We start from the raw sequence: 24,550 nt of genomic DNA, 5'->3' as shown, positions 1-24,550 counted from the left end.
GGCAGCAAGCATCCTAACCTGCTGAGCAGCTTGTGCTGTGGCCCAGTCTAAACTATAAGAGCATGGTGGGCTATGTTCGGGCCACAAGGGCAGGAAGCAAGTGGGGATTTGGTTGTGGGTAGCTGATTATGTCTAGTAACTCTCCTATATAATGCTTCCTGAGTCAATTACTCTGTGAAAAATCTTAAAACTTAGGCACTAAGGTGCAAGCCTTTTCCAAGTAAGTTCCTTCCACTGTTGGGCCCAGTGCTTTAGCCTAGAGGCTGAAGTCCTCACCTTGCACACGCCAGGATCCCATGTGGGCTCCGGTTTGTGTTCTGGTGGCCACGCCTCCCATCCAGCTCCCTGCTTGTGGCTTGGGAAAGCAGTTGAGGATGACCCAAAGCCTTGGCACCCTGCACCCGTGTGGGAGACCCAGAAGAAGCTCCAGGCTCCTGGCTTCAGATGAGCTCAGCTCCGGCCACTTGGGGAGTGAATCATCAGATGGAAGATCTTCCTGTCTTTCCATATATCTGACTTTCTAACAAAAATAAATAATAATACAAAAATCTTACCAAAAAAAATATCTTTTCACTGTTGTGATAATCACCACTTTCCCAAATTAGCAAATCATGTCAGATGAATATAAACACACACCTTCAATAGGGAGGGCAGCAAGGCCACTTGTGCTCCACGTAAAGACAATCACTTTACATAGCAAAGTTCAAGAAGTAACTGTGCAAGTGAATGTCTACAGAGTTAATGTAAGAAATATCCCAATTTGTGAAATATGAGCCATTTCAGGAAGCTTTCACAAGAAACTAGAAACAATGATGGGAGAGGAAGAAGGGTTTTCATAACCAAACCATATAAAATTTTAAATTTGGACCACATGTACATATACATAAGTAAATAACTACCTTTAAAAAATATGTCATGAACTTTAATTATCCTCAACGGAGAAGGGTCAATGATGAAGTCCATGGGACTCACGTCACCCCACTATGGAGGGCAAAAGTTGTCCCAGAGCTCAGAAGAGCTTCGTTTAATGCTTTAGTCCTGCACCTTGCAGGCTGTGCTACAGGAATGGCACACTCGGATGACCAACAGGGGGAAGGACACCGAACAGGCTATCCTGCATGCATCGAGGCAGCTGTGACACCGAGACCCTCCTCTCTCTGTGTCCTGTCGCCTTGGGCAGTGGCTCCCACTGTTCTTTGGCTTTTGCCAAGAGAAGGTGGGACGCGTCAAGGTCTCGTCACTCAGAGTCTGAACTCTCATTGGACTTGGGAGACTTGTGCTTCCGTTTCTTCTTCTTTTTCTTTTCCTTCTTCCTTTTCTTATGTTTTTCTTTCTTCTTCTTTTTCCTGTGTTTCTCCTGACAGTCTGAGGAACTGGAGCTGCTCCCTTCTTCATCTGAGGTCGAATCCTCCAGCAACTGTTTTAGCTGCTGTATCCTGAACACATGACATTGACATTGATTACTGAACTGTGATTTTTAAGTTTCATTTAGAAAATCATTTAGGTAAATGAATAAGGGAAGGGGAAATACACACAGGTATTTCATTAAACACGGTACTTATAAAAGAGATCTTCAGAAAATTCAGGAAAATGCACACTATGGAAAAAGCATGGATGCATTTAAGAATACTGTTACATTGAACAGACCTATACTTTGGTCTAACAGAGTACCTGTTTTCCTGGCTCTGTGTTTTAGTCTTCTGCCAATGCAGATCCTAGGAGGTGGTCTTGATGCACCAAGTACTTAATACGGTTCCTATCACCAAAATAGACTACAGAGGGAGTTCCTGGCGACTAGGTTTGGCTTTGGTCAATGTGGACATTTTGAGTGAACTTACAAGTAGCAGTAGTCTCTTTTTATTTCTCTCTCCACCTTTCAAATAAATTAAAAGTTTATGACAGAAATGCCCCCAAGTGATCTGACTCATTGGACTGACTCATTTAAAGCGCAGTAAAAGCAATGGAACTGCTTTTACTGAGAAGGAACTGGTCCAAAGTCAAAAGCAAAGGCTGGGCCTGGTGTGATAGTCCAATGGCTGGATCCTAACCTTACAATCAGCATAATGATCCCATATGGGCACCTGTTCATGTCCTGGCTGTTCCACTTCCTATTGAGCTCCCTGCTTGGGACCCTGCACCTGCTTGGGAGACTGAGTGGAGGCTCCTGGCTCCTAGCTTCGGATTGGCTCAGCTCCGGCTATTGTGGCCATTTGGGCAGTGATTCAGCAAATGGAAGATCTTTCTGTCTCTCCTCTCTGCAAATATGATCAGCCTTTCCAATAACAATATCTTAAAAAAAAAAAAAAAACACACAAACAAGCCCAAAGGCCATGCCAACAGTGCTGTGGCTTCAGGCATTTTGTTTGTTGACCCTTTAGAGAACTAAAGAGTGTTAACACGATCAGAGTTTTGTGAAAACTTTAAAGCCTGTGCTTTAAGACAGATCCAGGAAACCCTGGCAGAAGAGTCCTCTACCATAACACACAAGGACACTCTTGTTTCTGAGCTTCAATGGGAAAACGCTCTTGTTTCTGAGCTTCAATGGGAAAACATTAAGTATCGAACTCAGTCCCAATTTGGCTCCCTTAGACTTCCTTTTTGTTTCCAAAGCTTAATAACAGAATCTTCAAAGGGCATTCAGTTCTCTTTAGCTAATAATGTAACAATAACAACAACAAAACACTATATTAACAAGGCCTCTTCCTAGGACTGTCAATTCATCAAGCATGGGCTAAATGGTTGAAACTATCACAAAAGTATTTCTGATCTTGATGGAGCTTGTGGTGAGAAACCAAGTTTGTTTCTCTTTTTTTCTTTGTCTTTTAACTTAATTTCTCCATGAACTTTTCCGAAGTCCCTTTGTATTGTTTCCTCCCTCTTGTCTCCATAAATGCCTATATCACATAACTGTAGCCACTGTACCTTTTTTTTTTTTAAGCTTTATTCATTTTGCAGGAGTTAGAGAGGTATCTTCCTTCTACTGGTTTACTTCCTAGATGACCACAATGTTGGAGTTGGGCCAGGCTGAAGCTAAGAGCCAGGAGCTTCATCTGGGTCTCCTACGTGTGTGGCAGAGGCCCGTGTACTTGGGCAATCTTCGGCAGCTTTTCCCAGGCCATTAGCAGGGTGGTAGATTGGAGGTACAGCAGCTGGGACACACACTGATGCCCCTATAGCATGCCAGTGTCACAAGTGGCAGCTTACCTTGCTCTGCCATAGTGCTAAGCCACAGCCCTTAAAATTATAATGGAGCCCATTTTGTTAACCATTCCTCTGTTGCTCAATGTCAATAGAAATTTATTTCCCTAACAACTATAATTCAGGGTCCAGTATTGTGGTACAGAGGGCAAAGCAGTTGCCTGTCATGAGAGCAACCCATATGGATGCAAGCTCTGTCCAAGCTCCTCCACGTCCAATCTAGCTCTTTGCTCATGGCCGGGAACAAGCAGAGGAAGATGACCCACGTGTTTAGGCCCCTATCACCTGTGTGTGAGACCTGGAGGAAGCTCCTGGTTTTGGTCTGGCTTAGGCCGAGCTGTTGCAGCTACCTGGAGAAGACCTCTCTCTCTTTGTAACTGTGATTTTCAAATAAATTAACTAATCTTGCAAAATATAAGACTTTAAATAAAGAATAATTGCAATGCAATGTAACCAGCTTAAAAAATATATATTCCCATTTCCCCCTTCATTTAATCATGTTTAAAAATGAGTTTACCCCTCTCCACCCCCAAAACAAGGAGAAACAGAAAATTAGGAAATGATGATCACGCCCAATTTTCCCTAAGCCTTGATCCATCCCATTCTGATCAACTACATTAATATCATCTAACAAAAATTAAAAATAAACTAAACAAAAAATATTTAAAAATTTTTAAAAATCATCTAAAATTAAAAATAAAAAAGTATCACAGTTGAGATACTCTAATCCCAGGAAAGGAACTGCTGCATGGCATGAGCAGACGCTGAGGGTGTTTGCCACATCAACACCAGTGGTGTAATGAATGACATCAGACCGACTGCTTGAAGCTAATGCAAGTAGCAAGAGGCTGGCCTGCTCAGGTCCTTGACACTGGCTTATTCTACTTTGACACTTCATCACTCAGTCTTTCACAACTAAAGAACCGTATTTATCAAACCATTCCCCTACCATCAGTATGCTTGTCCCCAACATGTAAGAGGATATTGTTGTGATCATGACGGCCTCACCTTACATCCTTTTCATGTCTTTTATTTTCCCGTATGATGTCATACATGGGATCTTCATGTGCCTGAAGGGTTAGAGAGGGTTAAGGTTTCCATTAGACTGCATAAATGTGAATTCAATAAAAAATACTTAACAACAACAGAAATTAAAAACTACTACATCCATCCCGTTGTTACTCAACACATGTAGCTTTACTATTTAACACAGCTTTATAAAGTCCAACCTGTTGTAACCACTTTAAGACTTAAATCACTGCAAATCTATGAAAGCTATAAGAAAAAATTTTCCAACTAGAAATACACAAGAAATAATTCAATATTATGTGCTGGGAAACAACTGCATAAACTGAGGCAGAGTGAAACTGTGCAACAGTACTCTGGTTTGGAGCTGTGTATGTTCATTCTTTTCGTTCTTTGTAAGCAGATAACCAAGGATACTGTTAAGTGAAACAAATGTCTTCAAAAAATGATATGTAAGAAATATCAACTTAAAAGTCATAAAAATACATGTTTATTATCGTAAAGAAGTCTGAAAATACATACATCAAACTATTTGAAGCGAACCAATTTCTGGGGGTGGGGAGACAAGATTGTATTTCGTGGCAAAAACTTATAGAGCTTCTCATTTTGTTTGGTAAAGTTAGTGTATTGTGTTATTTAGATAGTTTAAGTGCCTCTGTGTGCTTAAACATAAGAATAGATGGGGGAGACCCAGTACAATAGCTTAGCGCCTACATCCTAGCCTTGCACCCACTGGAATCCTGTATGAGTGCCAGTTCATATCCCAGCTGCTCCACTTCCCATCCAGCACTCGGCTTATGGCCTGGGAAAACAACTGAGGACGGCCCAAAGCCTTGGGACCCTGCACCCGCGTGGGAGACCCGGAAGAGGCTCCTGGCTTCGGATTGGCTTGGCTGTGGCCATTGTGGCCACTTGAGGAGTGAACAAGCAGATGGAAGATCTTCCTCTCTGTCTCTTTCTGTGTATCTACTTTTCCACTAAAAATAAAACTTAAAAAAAAACATGTGGGGAAATATGAAAAGCAAATCTGCTCAATTAAAGAAATATGTATATAGCAGAAATTTAAATATTATGAAAAATGATTTTAAAAATTATGCCAACACACAGGGATACCTAGTGTTATGATTTGGTATAGTTCTTCCATTCATGATTCATAATTTATGAATACATTGGACTGTATTCTGTACACACAAGTCTACTGTTTTACATGTTTGTAATCATGAATATTTTCCCAAAACATTGTACATCCTTCTAAAACTTAACTCCTAATGTCTAAGCAATTTCTGTATTACATTATGATAGTTTCCTAAGTCAACATGTAATAATGAACATTAGTCATATAAACTTACGTATATATGAATATTCTGTTCAATCCTTAGGGTATACTCTTGGAAGTAGATTTGTCAGTTTAAGAGTACGTTTTTAGTTGTTTCAGGTGTAACATTAAGCTAGTTTTATACTATTTAGAAAAGGCTGGCAAATGGCAGTTACTCTATTTCAGACTGATAATCTCAGTGTGTTCACACACAGCATAGTTCATATAGCAGAAGCAGTTACTGGATGGGGAATTCACACTCGAATTCAAAATCCCAATTACAGTCAAGAAAGAGGATTTTGTATGTAAGTTAACAAAAATGGGGTTGAATTGGTAACAGTGCCTGCTTCAGAAACAGAAACACTATTCCAAACGTATAAAAACAGAACATTTCAATAGAAATTAGTTTTGTAAGAATAAGCTGGGTTATTACACAAATGCCATTTAGCAGGTGAAGTTAGATGAGAAGCCAAAAGGCTTCTGGGAACTGTGTCTTGGATGACTGTTCAGCTAATGGGCGGCTCCCTGGCTGGATGATATACACAATTTCGTAAATGTAAGTGGACACTGGATGGGTTTACTTACTACTCTGAACTGTTCTAACTTTTGGTTGCCTTTGATAAAGAAAGGACATTCTTTGTCGCCTGTTCGGTGACCATACCGTTTGCAACGCCAACCTAAAAAGAAAGAAGGGAAATACTGGTATAAGCAAGCAGTCTGACTGAGTGGAGGTAACATTCCAGTCAACTGGCTGAAAGGTTTTCTTCATCACACCCCAGTTCTGAGAGCAGAACTGATAGCAGAACTGGGGTGTGATACAATCAGTGGATGAGCCACCAAAGTAACACTCCAGACTATGTGAGTTAACTGGCTGCTTCCCCTAGCATCTTTGCATGCTGTAGCTTCAGAAATATTCCATTCACAAAGATTAATGAAGCTGCCCAACACAATCGTACCACAAAAGGTCAGTTCTCCTTTTTAGAGTGTTTCAGTACAATCTGTGGAATAGATACCAAAACATCACAGCTTCTTTCTCAGGTTCAATCAACCTTTACATGAATGTCCTCACTTTGTTGTAAACAAAATCACACATTCTCTTCAAGTGTCAGTATCAACAGAATCCTAATTCAACACTATCTGCAGAGAGAGTGTGTACTGTTCAAGAGGTCTATTAGAAGCAGCAGAAAGCTCTGAGGAGGGACAGCATGGAGAAGTCACTGCCGTTATTTAGGTGTGTTTCAAAGTAAGCAGACATCATCCTTCAGGGAATGTTCACTGATTGTGGTCTTGACCCCAGGCACTGAGGTCTACGAGCAGGTGGAAAGCCAAGCAGGAATGCATGAAATCCCTGACGCTTGCTCACCTGGTTTCATCCTTTCACAGCCATCTGGGTTGGAGGGAAATCAAGAAACTGAGGGTGATAAGATGGAGTGACACTCTGTGTTTGGGAACTGAGTAAATGTGGCCAGCTGTGCTCCATGCTGGCCACCACAGACAATGTGCTGCCAAAGTTCTCCTTTTTTATTTGTATGGGAGGACTGGAAGTGGGAAACTACCAGAAAAAAAAAAAAATGAAGTCTGGATAGTTCACTGATTGCCTCTGAGCTATCCCTACCCTTATTTTCCCCATCTAACGTCAAACCAGTGTCTTTATGGGGAAACCGAAGGGGTATGATGTGCTACAGAACCTGCATCACGTGTAGAGGACCAAGAAGATGTGCTGTCTGTTCAATATTTTATTACTGTTGAAGGAAGGGCAGTCCTAGGAATTCCAACTGTACTCCAAAGTTCAAAACATAAAGGAGATTGTTGGTAATGCTGACTATTAGGGCCCCCTAACAAATACTGATCATCTGAATACACAGAGATGTACTGGGGTCTGCGTTTCTGGAACAGCAGGTTAAGCTGCCTACTATGGAGTGCCGGTTTGAGTCCCAACTGCTCCACTTGCAGATGCGCCTTCCCAATAACGTGGCCAAGAAGGCAGCGCATGATGACCTGCGTTCCTGGGCCTCTTCCTCACACAGGGGCAACAGAGTTGGAGTTCCTGGCTCCTGACTTTGGCCTGTTCCAGATCTGGCTGCTGTAGCTGTTTAAGGGAGTGGATCAGATGACCCTATAAATGCATTCCTAGGTCTTTACTGGCCCCTCAGAGGTACAAGGCAGGAACATTAAAGCTTCAAATCAACTTCTTGATATAGCCGCTCAATACACAAAACTTTTCAGTTTCAAAATCAATGGAAAGAAATATAAACTGAAATAAAATTAAAACATCCCATTAAATAGATAGTAGTTTGCAAGCTTTTAAAAAGCAAGCAGGAGGGGCCCGGCACAGTGGCCTAGCAGCTAAAGTCCTCGCCTTGAACGTGTTAGAATCCCATATGGGCGCCAGTTCTAATCCCATCAGCTCCACTTTCCGTCCCGCTCCCAGCTTGTGGCCTGGGAAAGCAGTCGAGGGCGGCCCAATGCTTTGGGACCCTGCACCCATGTGGGAGACCTGGAAGAGGTTCCTGGTTCCCAGCTTCGGATTGGTGCTGCACCGACCGTTGCACTCACTTGGGGAGTAAATCATCGGACGGAAGATCTTCCTCTCTGTCTCTCCTCCTCTCTGTATATCTGACTTTGTAATAAAATAAATTAATTAAAAAAAAAAAGCAAGCTGGAGATTTCTGCAGAATGGCCCCAGACACTCCTTTGCTTTTATTCCCTTCCAGAGATGCCTCAGAAGTGACAACAAAGGGAATCCCCTTCCAAAAATAAAGAATCAGGTCCTTCACGAACGCCCAAGGAGGGTGGGCTTTTGGTTGAGTGGTTAAAACACTGCTAGAGACACCTGCATCCCATACTGAGATGCCTGGGTTCAAATCCTGGCTTTTGTTCTTATGCCAGCTTCCCCCTCATTGGAGGTCCCAGGTGTGTGGGTCCCTACTACTCATGTGAAAGATATGAACTGAGTTTCCAGTTCCTGGCTTTGGCCTGGCCCAGCCCAGGCTGCTGCAAGTATGTAAGGAATTACCAGCAGATAAAAGATCTCTCTAGTCCAGCATTGTGGTGTAAAAAGTTAAGCTTCCACTAATGATGTCGGTCTCCCCTACTGTAGCACCGATTCCAGTCTCAGCTGTTCCACTTCAGATCCAGCTCCCTGCTAATGCTCTCAGAGAAGCAGTGGAAGATGGACCAAATGTGCTGGACCGTGGCACCCACCTGGGAGACATGGATAAAGCTCCCAACACTTGCTCATTGCCAGCTGCAGGGGTAAACCAGCACATGAAGGATCTCTCTCTGTAACTAACTCTACCTTTCAAATAACTCTTTAAAATAGAAAACAATCTCTGTCCTATTTTTCAAATAAAGCAAAAATGATTAAATACAATTTAAAAAAAAATGACCAAGGAGCAGGTCCTCAGCTTAAGTTACTCTGCTTATATCTCGTACTTGAGAACCTACGTGTGGTTCATGGCTCCAGGTCACGACTCCACCAATACACCAAATGCCCTTATGGCTTCACCGTACCCTAATTTTATTTCCTAAATGTACCACCTCCAAATGGGACTATGTTAGAGACAGGGCTTCAGCAGCTGAATCTGGGGTCACAGACATACTCTATAGCAGATGCTCAAAGAATCCCTGGAAACTTAAGCATGAAACTGACAGATTCCAATTCAAGCAGGTGTGTGAATCCAAGGACTTAAAACTCACACATGGGGACAACTGGTGTGGGGGGGGTTGAACTGGAGATCAGTACACGGAAAGCAGAAACAACAACCAACTTCAAAAACTGTCACAAACCAGGCAGATGGGTGGCGCAGTGCTTAAAATGCTGCGTAGGGAGTAAGTGTTGTGACACAGTTGGTTAAGTCACTACTTGGGAAGTGTCCATAGCAGAGCACCACTTCCAGTCCTGGCTGCTCGGCTTCCGATCCATCCTCCTGCTAACATGATCCCAGGAGGCAGAGGATGACAGCTCAAATACTTGAGTCTCTGTTGCCAACACGGGAGACCTGGATGGAGTTCTTGGCTCCTGGCATCAGTCTCAATGTTTGGAGAGTGAACTAGTAGATGGGACATCTCACTCCCTCTTTCACTCTGCCTTTCCAATAAATAAATAAACAGATCCACAAAACAGAAAAAACATACAGGGCTTAAGCTTTGTTCTCCCTCTTTCCTTGGCCACCTGCTTCCCCTATTTAGCAAGCGGAGGTTCAACAACAACTTTATGAGAATGTGCTGATAATAAGAAAGGTAAAAAAAAAAAAACAAAAAATTAAGCAGTTCTGTAAACCGGGCATGAATCTGCACGTCAGAGTATTACTTGAGATTCTTCCATACTCACACTGCATGACTTTGACTTCTTTCCCCAGGGGCATCCAAAGTCCTTTAGTTGGCGCATGAGCCAGAAATTCCCGGGCATGTTCATTGCCCGGCATATCTGGAATACAGTCTTCGGGCTTTGTCTCATCTTCCTAAAAGAAGGAAACAGTATGTAAACTACACGGTGGCAGGAGAAAACAAAAGCATGGCACTTCTCTTTGGCCTGCTAACGGAACCCACTCTGGAGCAGCCTGGTCCCAATGTCATTCATAACTGTGCCCCCAAGAAGTAGAGAAAGACATGTTAGACCCAGTTGGACAAACTGCAAATAAATGCACCCAAGAGGAGCTTCAGCAGAGCAGCCACACGGCTGCGTAGGGAGGAAATGGCAGGTGAGGCAGGTGCCCATCCTTTGCCGTTGGAAGATCAGAGAAAAACACTTCACGACCTCTCACTGTGTGCAGGGAGGCCAGGTGAGAATCACAGCATACCAGAGTTCTTGCTTTCTTTTCTGGAGTAAGAGAAATCACATGCTATATTAAAATAACCAGTTATTGCTTGAAGGCCACCATCCTGTTTTACTGTGATACCTATTTTATCTCTGAGAGGCAATTTCATAGAGTAACTGCATTTATGAGTAAGGCATTTCCTTTTATTTAAGAAAAGATTTATTTTATTTTTATTACAAAGTCAAATATTCAGAGAAGAGGAGAGACAGAGAGGAAGATCTTCCGTCCGATGGTTCACTCCCCAAGTGGCTACAACGGCCGGTGCTGCACCAGGAGCACCGAAGCCAGGAGCCAGGAACATCCTCCAGTTCTCCCACATGGGTGCAGGGTCCCAAGGCTTTGGGCTGCCCTCGACTGCTTTCCCAGGCCACAAGCAGGGAGCTGGATGGGAAGTGGAGCTGCTGGGATTAGAACCGGCGTCCATATGGGATCCCAGCACGTTCAAGGCGAGGACTTTAGCCACTAGGCCACTGTGCTAGGCTTTTTTTTTTTTCCTTAAAGATTTATTTTATTTTTACATTTCCTTTTTTTAAAAAAAAAGTTTAATTAAAAAAAAAACCCAATTTTTAGATTCATTAACTTGAGAGGCAGAGAGGCAAATAGTACCAGAAACAGGGACAGACAGTTCCCACTCCGGTTCACCCCTCAATCGCCAAACCCAGCAGCTGGGTCCTACAGCCAGGCCTCCCTCAGGCAGAGACACCTGGACAGCATGACTGTGGCACTGGAGGAGGGCTTCCCACACAGCGGAGACATGAAACCAGCAGGGCGCACAGCAGGGCCGTAGAGCAGGAGGCAGGTAAGGCAAGGGGACAGCAGAGCATCCAGAAGCAACGGTCACCAGGCAGAGAGGACAGCAGCGGCACAGACAGGGAACACGTGTGGCCTGCACTGGTTCCTCGGCAGTAGTGGTGGGGGAACACGGCTGACCAAGCTTCCATAAAGGCACAGGTTTGTGTTAAAGCTACAATTTAAAGCCTGTCTGGCATCTGCAGAGGGAGACACAAGTTTTTCACAAACAGAGGTGTAAACCTTTATACAACCCTTTTTCCCAGTGTGACAGTCTTGCAGGAACCTTGGATCTAAACGGATAACCAAGGGTACCAGCTTCACACTCACCTTGATGAGCCCAGGAGGAGGTTTTTCATAACTAGAAAACAACAAAAAAAAAGAAATCATCAATCATGTTGACACAGGAACGCAACCCATGGTTTTGGCAGCAAGCCTTTCCCCACCCTGTTTGCAGACCAGGAATCACCATGACAGAGCTGCAGGTTCTTTCTGCCCAGACTTAGCTGCACTGCCACCAGACTGGTCATGCTCTCTGTGGTGTGCTTCCAAGACTGGACCCCAAGAGGGACCCCCAGACAGCTCCAGGAATCCCTTCATTCTTCTACCTCTGGAATGCTACAAGTGGGAATGTCTTCTTCATCCTGACTCTCCTCCTTCATACTGGGTTTAACAGATCCTTTAGAAGAGAATGAGTAGTTGGGGTTCGGGGAGGGTACTTAGGAAAACAGATGATGGGGGAAACCAACAGGATTGTCCACCCATCCTATTTAAGGTTAGGGAAAACGAGTTGGTAGATGAGGGATGAGAAATGTTGCTTCCACTTAATGGGACCTTTTCTGTCTGCTCCGTGTTGCACAGCAACCAACTGGATATAAGCAGAATTAGCTTCTTGTGTCTGCCGCACTCGTTTTTTCTTTTTGGTTTAAAGATTTATTTATTTTTTACTGGAAAGGCAGATCAGATTTACAGAGAGAAGAAGAGAGAGAAAGATCTCTCATGCACTGATTCACTCCCCAAAAATGGCCACAACATCCACAGCTGACCCAATCTGAAGCCAGGAGCCAGGAGCTTCTTCTGGGTCTCCCATGTGGTTAGAGTCCCATGGCTTTAGGCCATCCTCAACTGCTTTCCCAGGCTACAAGCAGGGACCTGGATAGGAAGCAGAGCAGCCAGGACATGAACCGGTGCCCATATGGAATCCCAGTGCTTGCAAGATAAGGATTTTTGTCATTGAGCCATTGCACTGAGCCCTGTCACAGTCTTTTTTCTAGGCACATGCTTAAAATACATATTTACAGTTTTCAGGGTTGAGCAGTGAGGATGGGGCACTGTGTGCTGGCATGTCCAGCAGGGGTTCAGAGGAGGCCCATGGCCCAGCTTCCGGGGTCAGCCTTGGCGGGTGGCATCCCTGGGGGAGTACAGGGTTGTGTGGAGCAGAAGTCAGCCTGTGGACGTGGTGGTAAGGCGGGAGTTGGGGGCTGCTGTCTGTGAAAACACACGCTAACAGCAAGCAATAGCATGACACAGGTCTGACCCAGGAAAAACATTACAAATCTGCATAATTCGGGAAGGCAAGAGTCCACTGGGAATTTTTCATTCAAAACACTCATGCTATGTCTTACTGGGATTGAGAATATGGCATCAAGCATATGAAGCCACACATCCATCCGTTAATTGTGTCAGAGCTGTACAAACAGCGGCATATGGCCAAACTGGGATCCAAGTTCATGGAAAATAAATTGAATCAGCTTGTGTCAAGATCAAAAGGGGCGTGATGTCAGTGTGATGTTTTGAAATACATTATTAACAATGGCATTACCTAATGTCTTTCTATGTTGATTTCAAAAGCTTAAAGAAAGGTGGTTGATACTTTTTCTAGGGCTAAATAATTCCTTCACATACTCTATTAACGATACCTGTTAGGATTTAAAGTCATACTTGACACTAAAATATAAAAAAGCTGGAACATATTTAGGTTGGTTTATCTTCTATGACAGTTAAGGAATCTGCATTTATCTTTTCAGTTAATTCTTTTAAGCAATGTTTGTTTATTTGAATGTTTAGAGAGGGAGAAACACAAAGATTAAAATGTTTCCATCCCCTGGTTCACTTCCCAGAAGGCCTCAATGGCCAGGGCAAGACCAAAGCTGGGAGCCAGGAGCTGTTGCTTTCAGGCCCCACGCAGGTGCAGGCACCCAAGTGCTTGGGCCATTCTCTGATGCTTTCCAAGGCCTTTGTAGGGAGCTGGGTTGGTAGTGGGATAGTTGGGACATGAATGGGAGCCCACACAAGATGCCGATGTTGCAGTTGGCAGTTTTGTCCATTACACTGAAATACGGTTAATTCTTAAACCTACAGAAACACCTGAAGCTGCAATATGGGATGAAATTGGAGCATCCAGAAAGTCCTGATTCTGAGGATGAACTGGCTCTCAAGAGGATTTATTGAGAGCACATTTCAACATCATTTATAAAAACATAATTATTAAACAGTGTGGACACTCATAAAAAAATAAAATAAATAGGGTCTAGCTTGGTAGCCTAGCAACTAAAGCCCTCGCCCGGACATGTAGGGATCCCATATGGGCACTGGTTCTGATCCTGGAGGCCCCGCTTCATCTAGCTCCCTGCTTGTGGCCTGGGAAAGCAGTCAAGAACAGCCCAAAGCCTTGGAACCCTGCACCTGTATGGGAGACCCAGAAGAGGCTCTGGGCTCCTGGCTTTGGATCAGCACAGCTCCAGTCATTGTGGCTATTTGGGGAGTGAATCCACAGACAGAAAAGCTTCCTGTCTCTCCTCTTCTCTGTATATCTGACTTTCCAATAAAAATAAAATAAATCTTTAAAAAATAATAAAATAAATAAATAAATGTTGGTAGAAGCCCGTTCTTTTGTGCCCTCTGAGAAGCCTTATATCCAATCAGTGGGATGGTAATCAATTGTCGGAATACATCCAGCGGGGTAGCTGGGAGAGTGGAGGCCTGTGGGATCCTGTCGAGAAGAGGCTCCAGGAGCGAGGCAGCGGAGGGCCTCTCAGCCACAGTGCGCTCCTCCCCCCAGCGAGTCCTTGGATGAGCTTTCGTGCTTCGCTGATACAGGGCGAACATCTGTGCTTATCAGCCAATTATCCTAAATCAAAGTAGTGTTCCTTATCAATAGCTCACACCAATGGTGCTTTGATCCTGGTGCCTTGCTAGTTCTCCTGGAACTCCCTGCTTTGAACCAGGCCAGCTGCGGCCCTTGTGGTCATTCGGGGAGTGCACCAGTGGATGTAAGCTCTGTCTCAGTAACTCTGTCTTTCAAATAAAAAGTACTAAATCTTAATGAACGAATCAACAAAAGAAAACTGTACTTGAAGGGAGGAGGGGACAGAGAAAGTTTGCAAGGTGATGGAGGAGTCGGGCAGCCTCCTGTTTTCCAGAGTATTTTTAAATACAATTTCAGGTTTTAGACGCCACATAAATATTACTCAGGTATGAATACAGCATAATTGAAAAGTTAAACAAGATTCTTTAACTAGCCAAAGCAAATACGTATTAACAACTCAAACCACTCTGAAGCTGGGAAAAAATCACATTAGCCTAATTATCAAACAGAGGGTGCATCTCTAGACTGAAGGATATGACTGTAACACTGAGCTTCCATTTTATAAGCTGCAAAAGTAGGCTATAATCCTCGTGAAAAATATGAATACGCCATATACCTAGGGTTACCAGCTACCATCTGGCAGCTATGAAAGGCTGGGCAAGGCATTCATGTCAGGGGAAGATCTTTGGTCAGCTGGCTTTCACCGGGAGAACATAAAGTGCTGGAGAGGGACAGGAAAGGGGCCAGGAGTGACCGGGAATGATGCATCCCACCACTGTCGCCCGGCAGGCCAAGGTGAAGACCTGGACCACGCTGGACTGGGCAGGCCAGGCTGCGCTGGAGGAATCTGGTATCAAAGGTGCCACAAGAGTAAACAGGAAAGACGAATTCTTTGAGGACCTTTCCTGCCTTGACCTGCTTAGCAAGGTAAGTGGAAGTGACAGACAGAAACAAACTTAGCAAATGGACTTCTCCGGGAATCACAGACAAGAGACAAAGGGTTATTGCTCCAAACGGAGGGACATCTCCTCCAGCCGGGACACCTCCAGATCCCACACCCGGACACAGGACACACTGGCTACCCCGAGGTCAGCGTCTAGTGAAGGGAAACTTCACTGAGCCCTCTCAACCTACCCAAAGCACAGCCCTACACTGCCCTTTAGAGAGAAACGTACATCCAGGAGATTGTCACCAGGTGCACTGTCCTTCACAAGGCATCCACTCCTATCACCTCAGACTTCCCTGCCTGCAGGGCCACCCCACTCACCTCACAGTTCCTCCCCACGGGTTTCCCACTGGCCTAGAAACCTCCAATCCCTACACCCTGACTTTTCCTCGAATCTCCTGCTTTGCCACAATCCTGCGCCTGGGTACAGAATTCAAGACTGCTGACCTGTCTTCTGCCAACTTGTAGTCCAGCCGAAGCCCCGAAAAGGGCAGTCGGGAGGGGCCATTTCCTGATCTTTACAGCTTTCTCTCTCAGATTACCTGGAACTCCCTCCTGGAGCTTCCCTGGAGCTGGCAGAGCACAGGCAGGGAGCCTGGGTCAGACTACACTGATCCCGGAACAGAAGCCTCTGGCCCCAAGTTCGTGCTGCACCGCAGCTCGTACAATCCTTCAGTCCAGCTCGGAAGCCCGTTTCTCTGCTGTTTCCCATCTTCTTCCCTTTGCGCCAACACAGGAATAAAAACAGTGTGCGATCTCTCCCCATTTCACAGCGGGGAATCGCTGACCTCAACCGGGAACCAGCAGGGACCAGCAGGCCGGGTCCACAAACACCGAGGGCAGCCCCCAAAACTCCGAGCTGCTTCCCCTACACCACCCCCGGAGGGGAGCCCCAGGCCGATCCGGCCTGCGTGGCCTCCTCTTCCAGGCCGTGGCCAGCCGTTCCCCCAGTAAGGGAGAACTTAAAGTTCAAGGCGAGGGTTGGCCACGGGCTCCTGATGCGCCTCCAGAGGGCCGGGCCCCGGCGGCCGCGGGCAGCCCAGCGCAGGCCCCGCCGTTGGCGGCGCGAGGGCCGGGGAGGACTCACAAGGACTCAAGGTGCTTGAGCTCCTGCAGCTGCTGCGCGTCGTGCCGCCGCCGCTTCTGCTCCCGGCGCCTCTGCAGCTCCTGCTCGTGCGGCTCTCGCGGCCTCCGTGCACCGCCTGCCCTCGGCTCGTCGCGCCCGGGCCGGGACGACATCGCGCCGGATCCCCTCCACCCCACGCCCCGGCAGCGCGGTCCCCGGCGCAGGCGGCAGTCGCCAAAACGGCACTTCCTCCGTGCGCGCGCGCGCCGCCCGGCAGTCCGCAGCGGCCCCTCCCGCCTCAGATCCCGCCTCCCCGGGGCCGGGCCCAGAGTGGGTGGGGAGCCCGAAGGATTCCCGGGGCGCCGGGCAGGATCACAGGCACCTCAGAGAGCTGTGAGTGTGGACCGCATCCCTTGGCGAGCCTCGATTGTGCCCCCAGTGAAGGGCCACGCAAGAGGGGTTCATTACGTATTTAATAGGGTCATGAGTGTTCCATATTTGAATGATGGGGTATGATGCCCGGTGCTGTTCCAGATTCCAGCTACCTGTTGACGCAGGCCTTGGGGGCCAGCAGGTTGATGGCTCAGCTATGTGAACAACCTGGATTGAAATCCCGGCTCCCAAGTCTGACCTGATCTGGCTGGGCCCGACCCTGAGGCTGTGCTCCTCATCCTTGAGGGGTGCATAAAAGTTATCTATCAAATACATAAGAATGTTCACAAATAATTGATACAATTTTTCTGAATGTAAGTGCTGATACTGTTTTTTTTTTCAACCCAAACTGTATCTGTTGGGATAATTTTTCCTGTCATCTTGATTTTCTGGGTTGTTTCCTGTTGAAAGCATAGCCCCTGGGCAGCAGCCAGTTCACAAAAGTACCCTTTGGCCAAGGCTGTAGCCTGTGGGGATTTTACACCACCCTGAGCATTTGACATTTACAGAGTAGGAACAGCACTTTCTGCTTTCTTCTTTGGTTCTGGAGAGGGAGTAAGCAGATAGAGTTTTTTTCCTTCTTAAGATTTTCATTTATTTTTATCAGAAAGTCAGATTTATAGAGTTGAAAGACAGAAATATGTTCCATCTACTGGTTCACTCACCAAATGGCCGTATCGGCCAAAACTGAGCCAATCTGGAACCAGCAGCCAGGAGCTTCTTCTGGGCCATCCTCCACTGCTTTCCCAGGCCACACGCACAGAGCTGGATGGAAGTGGAGCGCCTGGGACACGAGCTTGTGCCTGTGTGTGACCTCAGTGCTTGAAGGTAGAGGCTCTGCTCTGGCCGTCGTGCCACCTGGGGAGTGAACCAGCATTTGTACGAAAGATCTCTGTCTCTCCTTCTCTTTGTAAACCTACCTTTCCAATAAAAAGAAATAAATAATTAAAAAAACAAAGAAAATGTTCCCTCTCCGGAAAGAAGGTTAAAATCAGCTACGCTTGAAACCACACGAAATATGTTGTGCATGTAACCATGCCTCTGTCCCAGGAGTCTATTGCCATGTAGCAAATCTCTGGTGGATAGTTCATATCTGACCCTGAAGGTGTATAGCAATATGTTTATTTATTTATTTATTTTTTATTGGAAAGGCAGATATACAGAGAGGAGAGACAGAGAGGAAGATCTTCCGTCCGATGAGTCACTCCCCAAGTGAGCGCAACGGCCGATGCTATGCCGATCCGAAGCCAGGAGCCTCTTCCGGGTCTCCCACGCGGGTGCAGGGTCCCAAAGCTTTGGGCCGTCCTCGACTGCTTTCCTGGGCCACAGGCAGGGAGCTGGATGGGAAGCGGGGCTGCCGGGATTAGAACCGGCACCCATATGGGATCCTGGGCGTGCAAGGCGAGGACCTTAACCACTTGCGCCACCGCGCCGGGCCCCAGCAATATGTTTTGGACAAATCTGAATGTCAGAGTGGTTGGAAAGGCACGTATTATTTTAAAATTAGTAAGTTGATATTGTGGCTTATATTGGATTCTGTGACTTTGTGGCAGAGTTATTGTGTTTTCAGAGATGGTTGCAACTGCAGTCAATATTTCAACACATTAACACATCGTAACCCAATCAAACCAGACAGTTATCAGGAATGGAGTGTTTGGTGTCTCCCAGCTCCCGTCTTCCAGCTTTCATACAGCCCCGTAGCCTGCCAAACACTCAGCCATCACTCCACTCAACTGTTTCACCCGCCCCGTTTCCTAGCTTCTGCTAAGTGCTATTTTATTTTATTTTTTAAAGCTTTACCTTTATTTTTGTTTGACAGACAGATTCCCAGAGAGAGGAGAGATAAAAAGATCTTCCATTTGCTTGTTCCCTCTCCAAATGGCCGCAATGACCAGAGCTGAACCGATCTGAAGCTAGGAGCCAGGAGCTTCTACCTGGTCTATGTGGGTGCAGGGGCCCAAGCACCTGTGCCATTCTCCACTGCTTTCCCAGACCATAGATCAAGAACTGGATAGGAAGGGGAACAGCTGGGACTTGAAGCACCACTCCATACGGGATGCCAGCATTGCAGATGGTGCTTCAAACTTTAACCAAAACACAACACGCCAGCAGTTCTGAATCCATCTGGGTCTGCCACCCCCGGGCAGGGAGCCACCTGAGTCAGCATCTGCTAACTCCCAGGTGCATTCATAGATGGAAACAGAACAGCTGGGATCCAAACAGCAAGTGGTGGCTTACCCAGTGTATGCAAGGCTAGCCTCAGCCAAGTAATTATAAAGAAATTATTTCGATTTTATTTGAAAGGCTGATTTCCTACCCAAAAGCCCATCATAGTCAGGGCTGGACCAGGCCACAGTCAAGAGCCTGGAACTCAATCCAGGTCTTCCACGTGGGTTGCAGGAAAGGAAACACGTAATACGTAAACAGCCCTCTGCTGCCTGCTTGGGAGCATGGTAGGAGAAATCTGGAATTGAAAGCAAGGCTGAGACTTGAACCCAGATCCTCTGGTAGTGCATGTGAGAGACCAAGTGCATTCTAAATGCACTTTAAAAATATTTATTTATTGTAAAGATTTATTTATTTTTATTGGAAAGGCAGATACACAGAGAGGAGGAGAGACAGGGAGAAAGATCTTCCGTCCGATGATTCACTCCCAAGTGACTGCAGTGGCCGGTGCTGCACTGATCCAAAGCCAGGAGCCAGGAATCTCCTCCAGGTCTCCCATATGAGTGCAGGGTCCCAAGGCTTTGGTTGTCCTTGACTGCTTTCCCAGGCCACAAAAGCAGGGAGCTGGGTGGGAAGCAGGACCACTGGGATTAGTCCCCATATGGGATGCCCATATGGGATCCTGGTGTGTTCAAGGTGAGGACTTTAGCCCTTAGGCTACTGCGCTGGTCCCTATTTATTTATTTTTATTGGAAAGTCAGATTTACAGAGAGAAGGAGAGACAGACAGAAAGATCTTCTATCCACTGACTCACTCCCCAACTGGCTACAACTGCTGGAGCTGAGCTAATCTGAAGCCAAGAGCCAGAAGCTTCTTCCAGATCTCCAACTTGGGTGCACAGTACCTTTGGGCTGTTCTCAACTGCTTTCCCAGGCCACAAGCAATTAGCTGGATGGGAAATCGAGCAGCTGGGACATGAACCAGCGCCCATATAGAATCCCAGCACAAGCAAGGCAAGGACTTTAGCCACTATGCTACCATGCTGGGCCTGTAATTTTTACTCTATTACTAATGCCGTGATGGTTTAATATTAAAGCATCCAAAATTAACAGTTTTGTTCATGTGATTCTTTCAGAATTAAACATGTAATGACTTAGATCTACATGTTATGCTGGGAATGTGGCTTGGCAGTGAAATCAGAATTTAAAAGTTACGGTGTGTGAGCGAGATCACACCAGATAAGTCTAAGGTTTTATTAAGGAGTCTTCATTAACCAAGCTTAATGATAATAGAGCATACTAGAAATAGCAAATCACAAGTCCATATGGCAATCCAACCAATCATAATCCCAAGGGGGAACAAATGGTCATTACCCTTAAGTCCATCTGTTAAGCTCAAGACCTATGTCCCAGCTTCCCCAACAGCATAAGTTATCCTAAGAGACATGCAACAAACAACCTGGACACAAAAGCTGCAGACATTCACCTTTCCCTGGCTTCTCTGCCCACATTCCACTACTGCCAGGCCTCACCCCTCCTGGAACTCCCGATAGCACACAAACCAGAAACAATGTGAATATATCCATTGTCCCATCTAAGCAGTACACAGGGACCATGCACAGGGGGTCACCTGTCCTGGGTCAGCCAAGAGTCAAGGTGCCAGAGTAACAGAAGCACCTGGCCAGAAGGAGAGTGAGCCCCCTCCCGCCATGGGCCTTTTAAAGGGGCTTGTGAGGGGAGTGGTTACACAGCAATGAGATACTGTCCCCTCTCAGTTGATAGGTGAGTCACAGGTGGGCAGGAGCGAATACCTCAGTGTTGTGGGCTAAGGAGTTGATTAGTGCTCGTTGGGATGGGCAGGAACAGGAACTGGGCTTGTAGCTAAAAACACCTGGACTAATTGGATTCATCTGTATCCAATATTCTGCCTAATTAGGACCTGGGGGAAGAATATACAAAGAGAGGTGAAGGAGCAATAAAGCGAGACTTTGAAGAGACTTCTACCATCACTGGCTGCACTCTATAACAAGAGAAAAAAAACAGATGGCAACAAAGTTTTCCAGTTTGGTGACTGACACGGTGTGAAATGTACATTGAATCTCAAGAATGTTAAAATGCAAAGTAACATGATTTTATAAAGTTGAATATTTGCATATTCTGCGTGTCAGGAAATCCACCCCAGGGTAGATTTAACACGGAATGTATATTTCAGGAGATAGGTATAGCTAACAGCTGTGTGTTTCCCCAGAGTGGGGAAAACAGCTCCCAAACCTAGAAATCGTTCAAAAGCACCACCATCTCCATGATCTGGGTCTTCCGACCCGTCTTCCTCTTTAGGGGTACCCTCGACACAGCCGGGGCTTCACGGATCAGGCCTTGGGGCGCATCCCACCCAGAATACAGCAGGCTGGAAGGTTGGGGTTTAGAGAAGCCCAGGACGCTCGGTCGGGCCACGCCCCCAGCAGGGCACGCCCACACGGGGCGGGACCAGGGACCGGCGCCGGAGGGGCGTGGCTTGCAGCTGCAGTCCAGGCGGGAGGCCGGACCAGGTTCAGGCCTTGAGAAGCCGTTGCAATGACAGGAGCAACAACGCTCTGATTGTCCCGCCCTCAGCTTAGGAGGACAGGGCAGTGGTTCGAACGAGCCCCGCTCGGGGACAGACGTGATTCCGCATTGGGGACCATTCAGAAACCGTGGTCGGCCTGGCGCGCCTCTGCCGCTGTGGACTACAAGTCCCAGAAGGCGCGGCGGCGGAGCAGACGCTTGCGCAGTGGCGTCCGTTGTGCAGCGCTATGACAACAGGCGGAGAGTGCTGGGAGAGGGGCTGCAGTGGCGAGGGGTGGGCTCCTCCGCGCCCGTGGGTTTCCTGCTGCTGCGTCCCGTTCGCTGCCCCCTGCGTGGATTTCTCCTGTTTGTGAGCAGCAGGAGGAGTTGGGTCTTTGGGTCCCAAACATGGATGTCGCCCCTTCGTCTTGTCTCTGTGGATGACAGAGCGGGTGTGGGGGATCTTCTTGGGGCGAGTCGCTCCAACTCTGCGGAGCTGATGGTGCTGCCCGGAGGGACGAGGAGCGGGTGGTGCTGTTACGGTTGGGTTTTGCGTGCATCTTCCATTCTTGCGTGGGCTGCATCGCCGGGAGCCTGGGACAGGCGTTCTTGAGAGGAGATCTCCAGAAAAAGAGAGTTCGCAGGAACGTGGGCGCAGCGCGCACTCGGCCTCAGGTAAGAAACACTCCTGGCTTGAACTTGGGGCGCACGAACGACGCACTTTGTGTTGGGGATCCTCTGAAGCCATGGAGTGCTTTGGAGGAGAGAAGCTGGTGGCTTTTTTTTTTTTTTTTTTGAGGATGTTTGTATTCATACAGGCGGATTAGGAGCACAGAGAAGATGTTGGAGAAAAGGGTGATAAGGGTGATTTTGTTTTTATTTATTTTTAAAACATGATTCTGTTGAGAAAGGCAAAGCGGTCCACGACCAGCATCCTCCTGTGACGAAGGTTTCAACAGGTCGCAGCCGTTCGCAGCCTGCTTGGGGAAGTGGGGTGCATGGACTAATTCCCCTTAATCCCCGTGGCAATAGGAGGATTGTCGCTTCTCCTTTTCTTCCTGCTCTGCCGACCACAGCAGTTCAGATGCCCTGAGCTGATTTTATGAGCACCTCGTCTCCCATCACGCTCTGCACCGGCTTCAGTTTCCTGGAGACATAGGATTGCTTGGTATCTCACTTTTTGCTTTGAGGTCAAAGTTCACACATCAGCTATCTGGCATGTACGTGGACATTGCTTGTAAGCCGGTGGAGGGAAACAAACAAACAAACAAACAAATTACGGTTGGCCAGGATTCAGAGGGAGGCAGGCTTTCCAACTTGCTAGCTGTGTTGTCAAGAGTGAATGGGAGAATGTGTGACTTAAAAGGGTTTAAAAGGGTTTTAAGACAGGGTTGCCTTTTGGAAACCATCGACCGCTTCTGTGTGAGTTTAAAGACTTTCCCTAGGTATGCTTATGGCAGGACGGCCTGCTGGGAACTACTCTGGTGACTAAGTAGTTCAGCCCTTTTCCGTGAGGCTCCTGACAGCTCCCCTGTGCTCATCAGTGCTTGTGACTCTGACTTTTGGATTCTATGCATCCCCAGGGGAACGACAGGGTAAAGGTAGTCTTCAATTTGCAGTTTTCTAATGGGTAATGAGCGTCTTATGTGCTCATTTCTCTATCTTGTATGTAGGGTGTCCATTCAAATCTCATTGCCTGTGTTATACAAAGTGTATTTTATTTTTGCACAGAATTTGGGTGAATGACCAAGGGAGAGTCAGAAGGGGAGAGAGAGAGAGAGAGAGAGAGAGAGGGAGAGAGAGAGAAGGGTAGATGAGAGAGAGATAAAGAGCTTTTCCATCTACTGACTTGGATGCAGCAGCCAGGTTTGGCCACGCTCAAGCAAGAAGGCAAGAATTCCATTCTGGGTTCCCGCATGTGGGTTGGGGGCCCGTATGCTTGGGCCATCTTCCCATGCCTTTCCAAGTGCATTAGCAGGAAGCTGGCTTGCACGTGGGGCAACTGGGACTAAAACTGGCACTCTGAACTAGGGTGCCAGTGTTACTAGTGCAGCATACCCACCATACCACAATGTGCACCCTTCACTGCCCATGTTAAATCAAAGCTTTTGTCGTTGTTATCGAGTTGTATGAGTTCTTGTAAGTTACAGATATAACTCCCTTATCAGATGTACATTTTTAGTTTTAGCTATACACCAGTTTGTATTGAGATTTTTGCTTAATTTTCAGTTGCTTTTAAAACATGGTTGGAGGTGAGGGTCAGGTTTGATGCTTCCGTATGTACCTGTCTAGTTGTCTGGGGACATTTGTTGCAATTCCTCCAAGAATGGTCTTGCCCTGTGTGTTAAAACTTAGCTCAGCGTGTGTGTAGTGGGTTATTTCTGGACTGATTCCTTTACATTTATCTGTATACTTATATTTTTAAAAATTATTATTTTTGATATGAAAGCAGATTTATAGAGAGAAGGAGAAATAGAAAAATCTTCCATCTGCTGGTTCAGTCCCGATGGCTGCAATGGCCAGAGCCAAGCTGATCTGAAGGCAGGAGCTGCTGCTGGGTCTTCCATGTGGGTCCAAGGACTTGCTTCTTCTGCTTTCTTCCCAAGCCATAAATAAGGAGATGCGTTGGAGAGGGAGCAGTTGGGACACAAACTAGTGCACATACGGCATGCCATTGCTTGCAAGTGAAGGTCTAGCCAGTGGAGCCATCTCAAAGGCCTGTGCAAGGCCAGGACCTTAGCCACTAGGCTATTACAACGGGCCCAGCCAAGAACTTCGTTCAGATCTTCCACATGGTTGCAGGGGGCCAAGAACTTAAGCTATCCTCCATAGCTTTTCCAAGTGCATTAGCAGGGAGCTGGTTTAGTGGAGCAGCTGGGACATGAACAGGTACCCATATGAGATGCCAGCATCACAGCACAATCTTGGCCGCAAAGAGTTTTTGGTTGATTCTGGGATTAGGTTTGTATCAGATATATGATTTGCAAATATTTTCTCAAAAACCGTAGGTCTTGTCTTGTGCATTCTGTGTAATGCTGACAGTACCGACTTTGCATTTACTTTGCCATTGAAAAAGCTGAGGAATAGAGGCTTAGTAATCTTTGGTACCCTAACCTTAGTGTATAGCTGGTATGTGTTGGCACAAGAATTTGGACTCACCT

The 24,550-nt window shown here is 46.5% G+C and overlaps 2 protein-coding genes across 2 annotated transcripts in view; one reads left to right on the top strand and one right to left on the bottom strand.

Annotated features, from left to right (window-relative positions):
- Window positions 1-900: 900 nt before the first annotated feature.
- RP9 (RP9 pre-mRNA splicing factor) lies at window positions 901-16,421 on the bottom strand. Its single transcript, XM_040964955.1, has 6 exons — window positions 16,270-16,421; window positions 11,479-11,509; window positions 9,873-10,002; window positions 6,125-6,216; window positions 4,207-4,268; window positions 901-1,436 (listed from the first exon to the last, which is right to left on the bottom strand). The coding sequence occupies exons 1-6, from the start codon at window positions 16,419-16,421 to the stop codon at window positions 1,238-1,240; spliced, it is 666 nt and encodes a 221-aa protein (XP_040820889.1). The 3' UTR covers window positions 901-1,237.
- A 5,298-nt stretch (window positions 16,422-21,719) lies between these two features.
- BBS9 (Bardet-Biedl syndrome 9) overlaps window positions 21,720-24,550 on the top strand; it is a 333,069-nt gene continuing 330,238 nt past the window's right edge. The window contains exon 1 of the mRNA XM_040965097.1: window positions 21,720-22,064. The gene's annotated coding sequence lies outside the window, so the exon portion shown is untranslated. The remainder of the gene's footprint in view (window positions 22,065-24,550) is intronic.

This window comes from Ochotona curzoniae, unplaced genomic scaffold (genome assembly GCF_017591425.1).
Source record: "Ochotona curzoniae isolate NIBS_2020 unplaced genomic scaffold, NIBS_Ocur_1.0 scaffold_3835, whole genome shotgun sequence".
Classification (NCBI taxonomy): Eukaryota; Metazoa; Chordata; class Mammalia; order Lagomorpha; family Ochotonidae; genus Ochotona; species Ochotona curzoniae.
The sequence above is the reverse complement of the archived record's forward strand: the minus strand, read 5'-3'. Positions and strand labels throughout refer to the sequence as shown.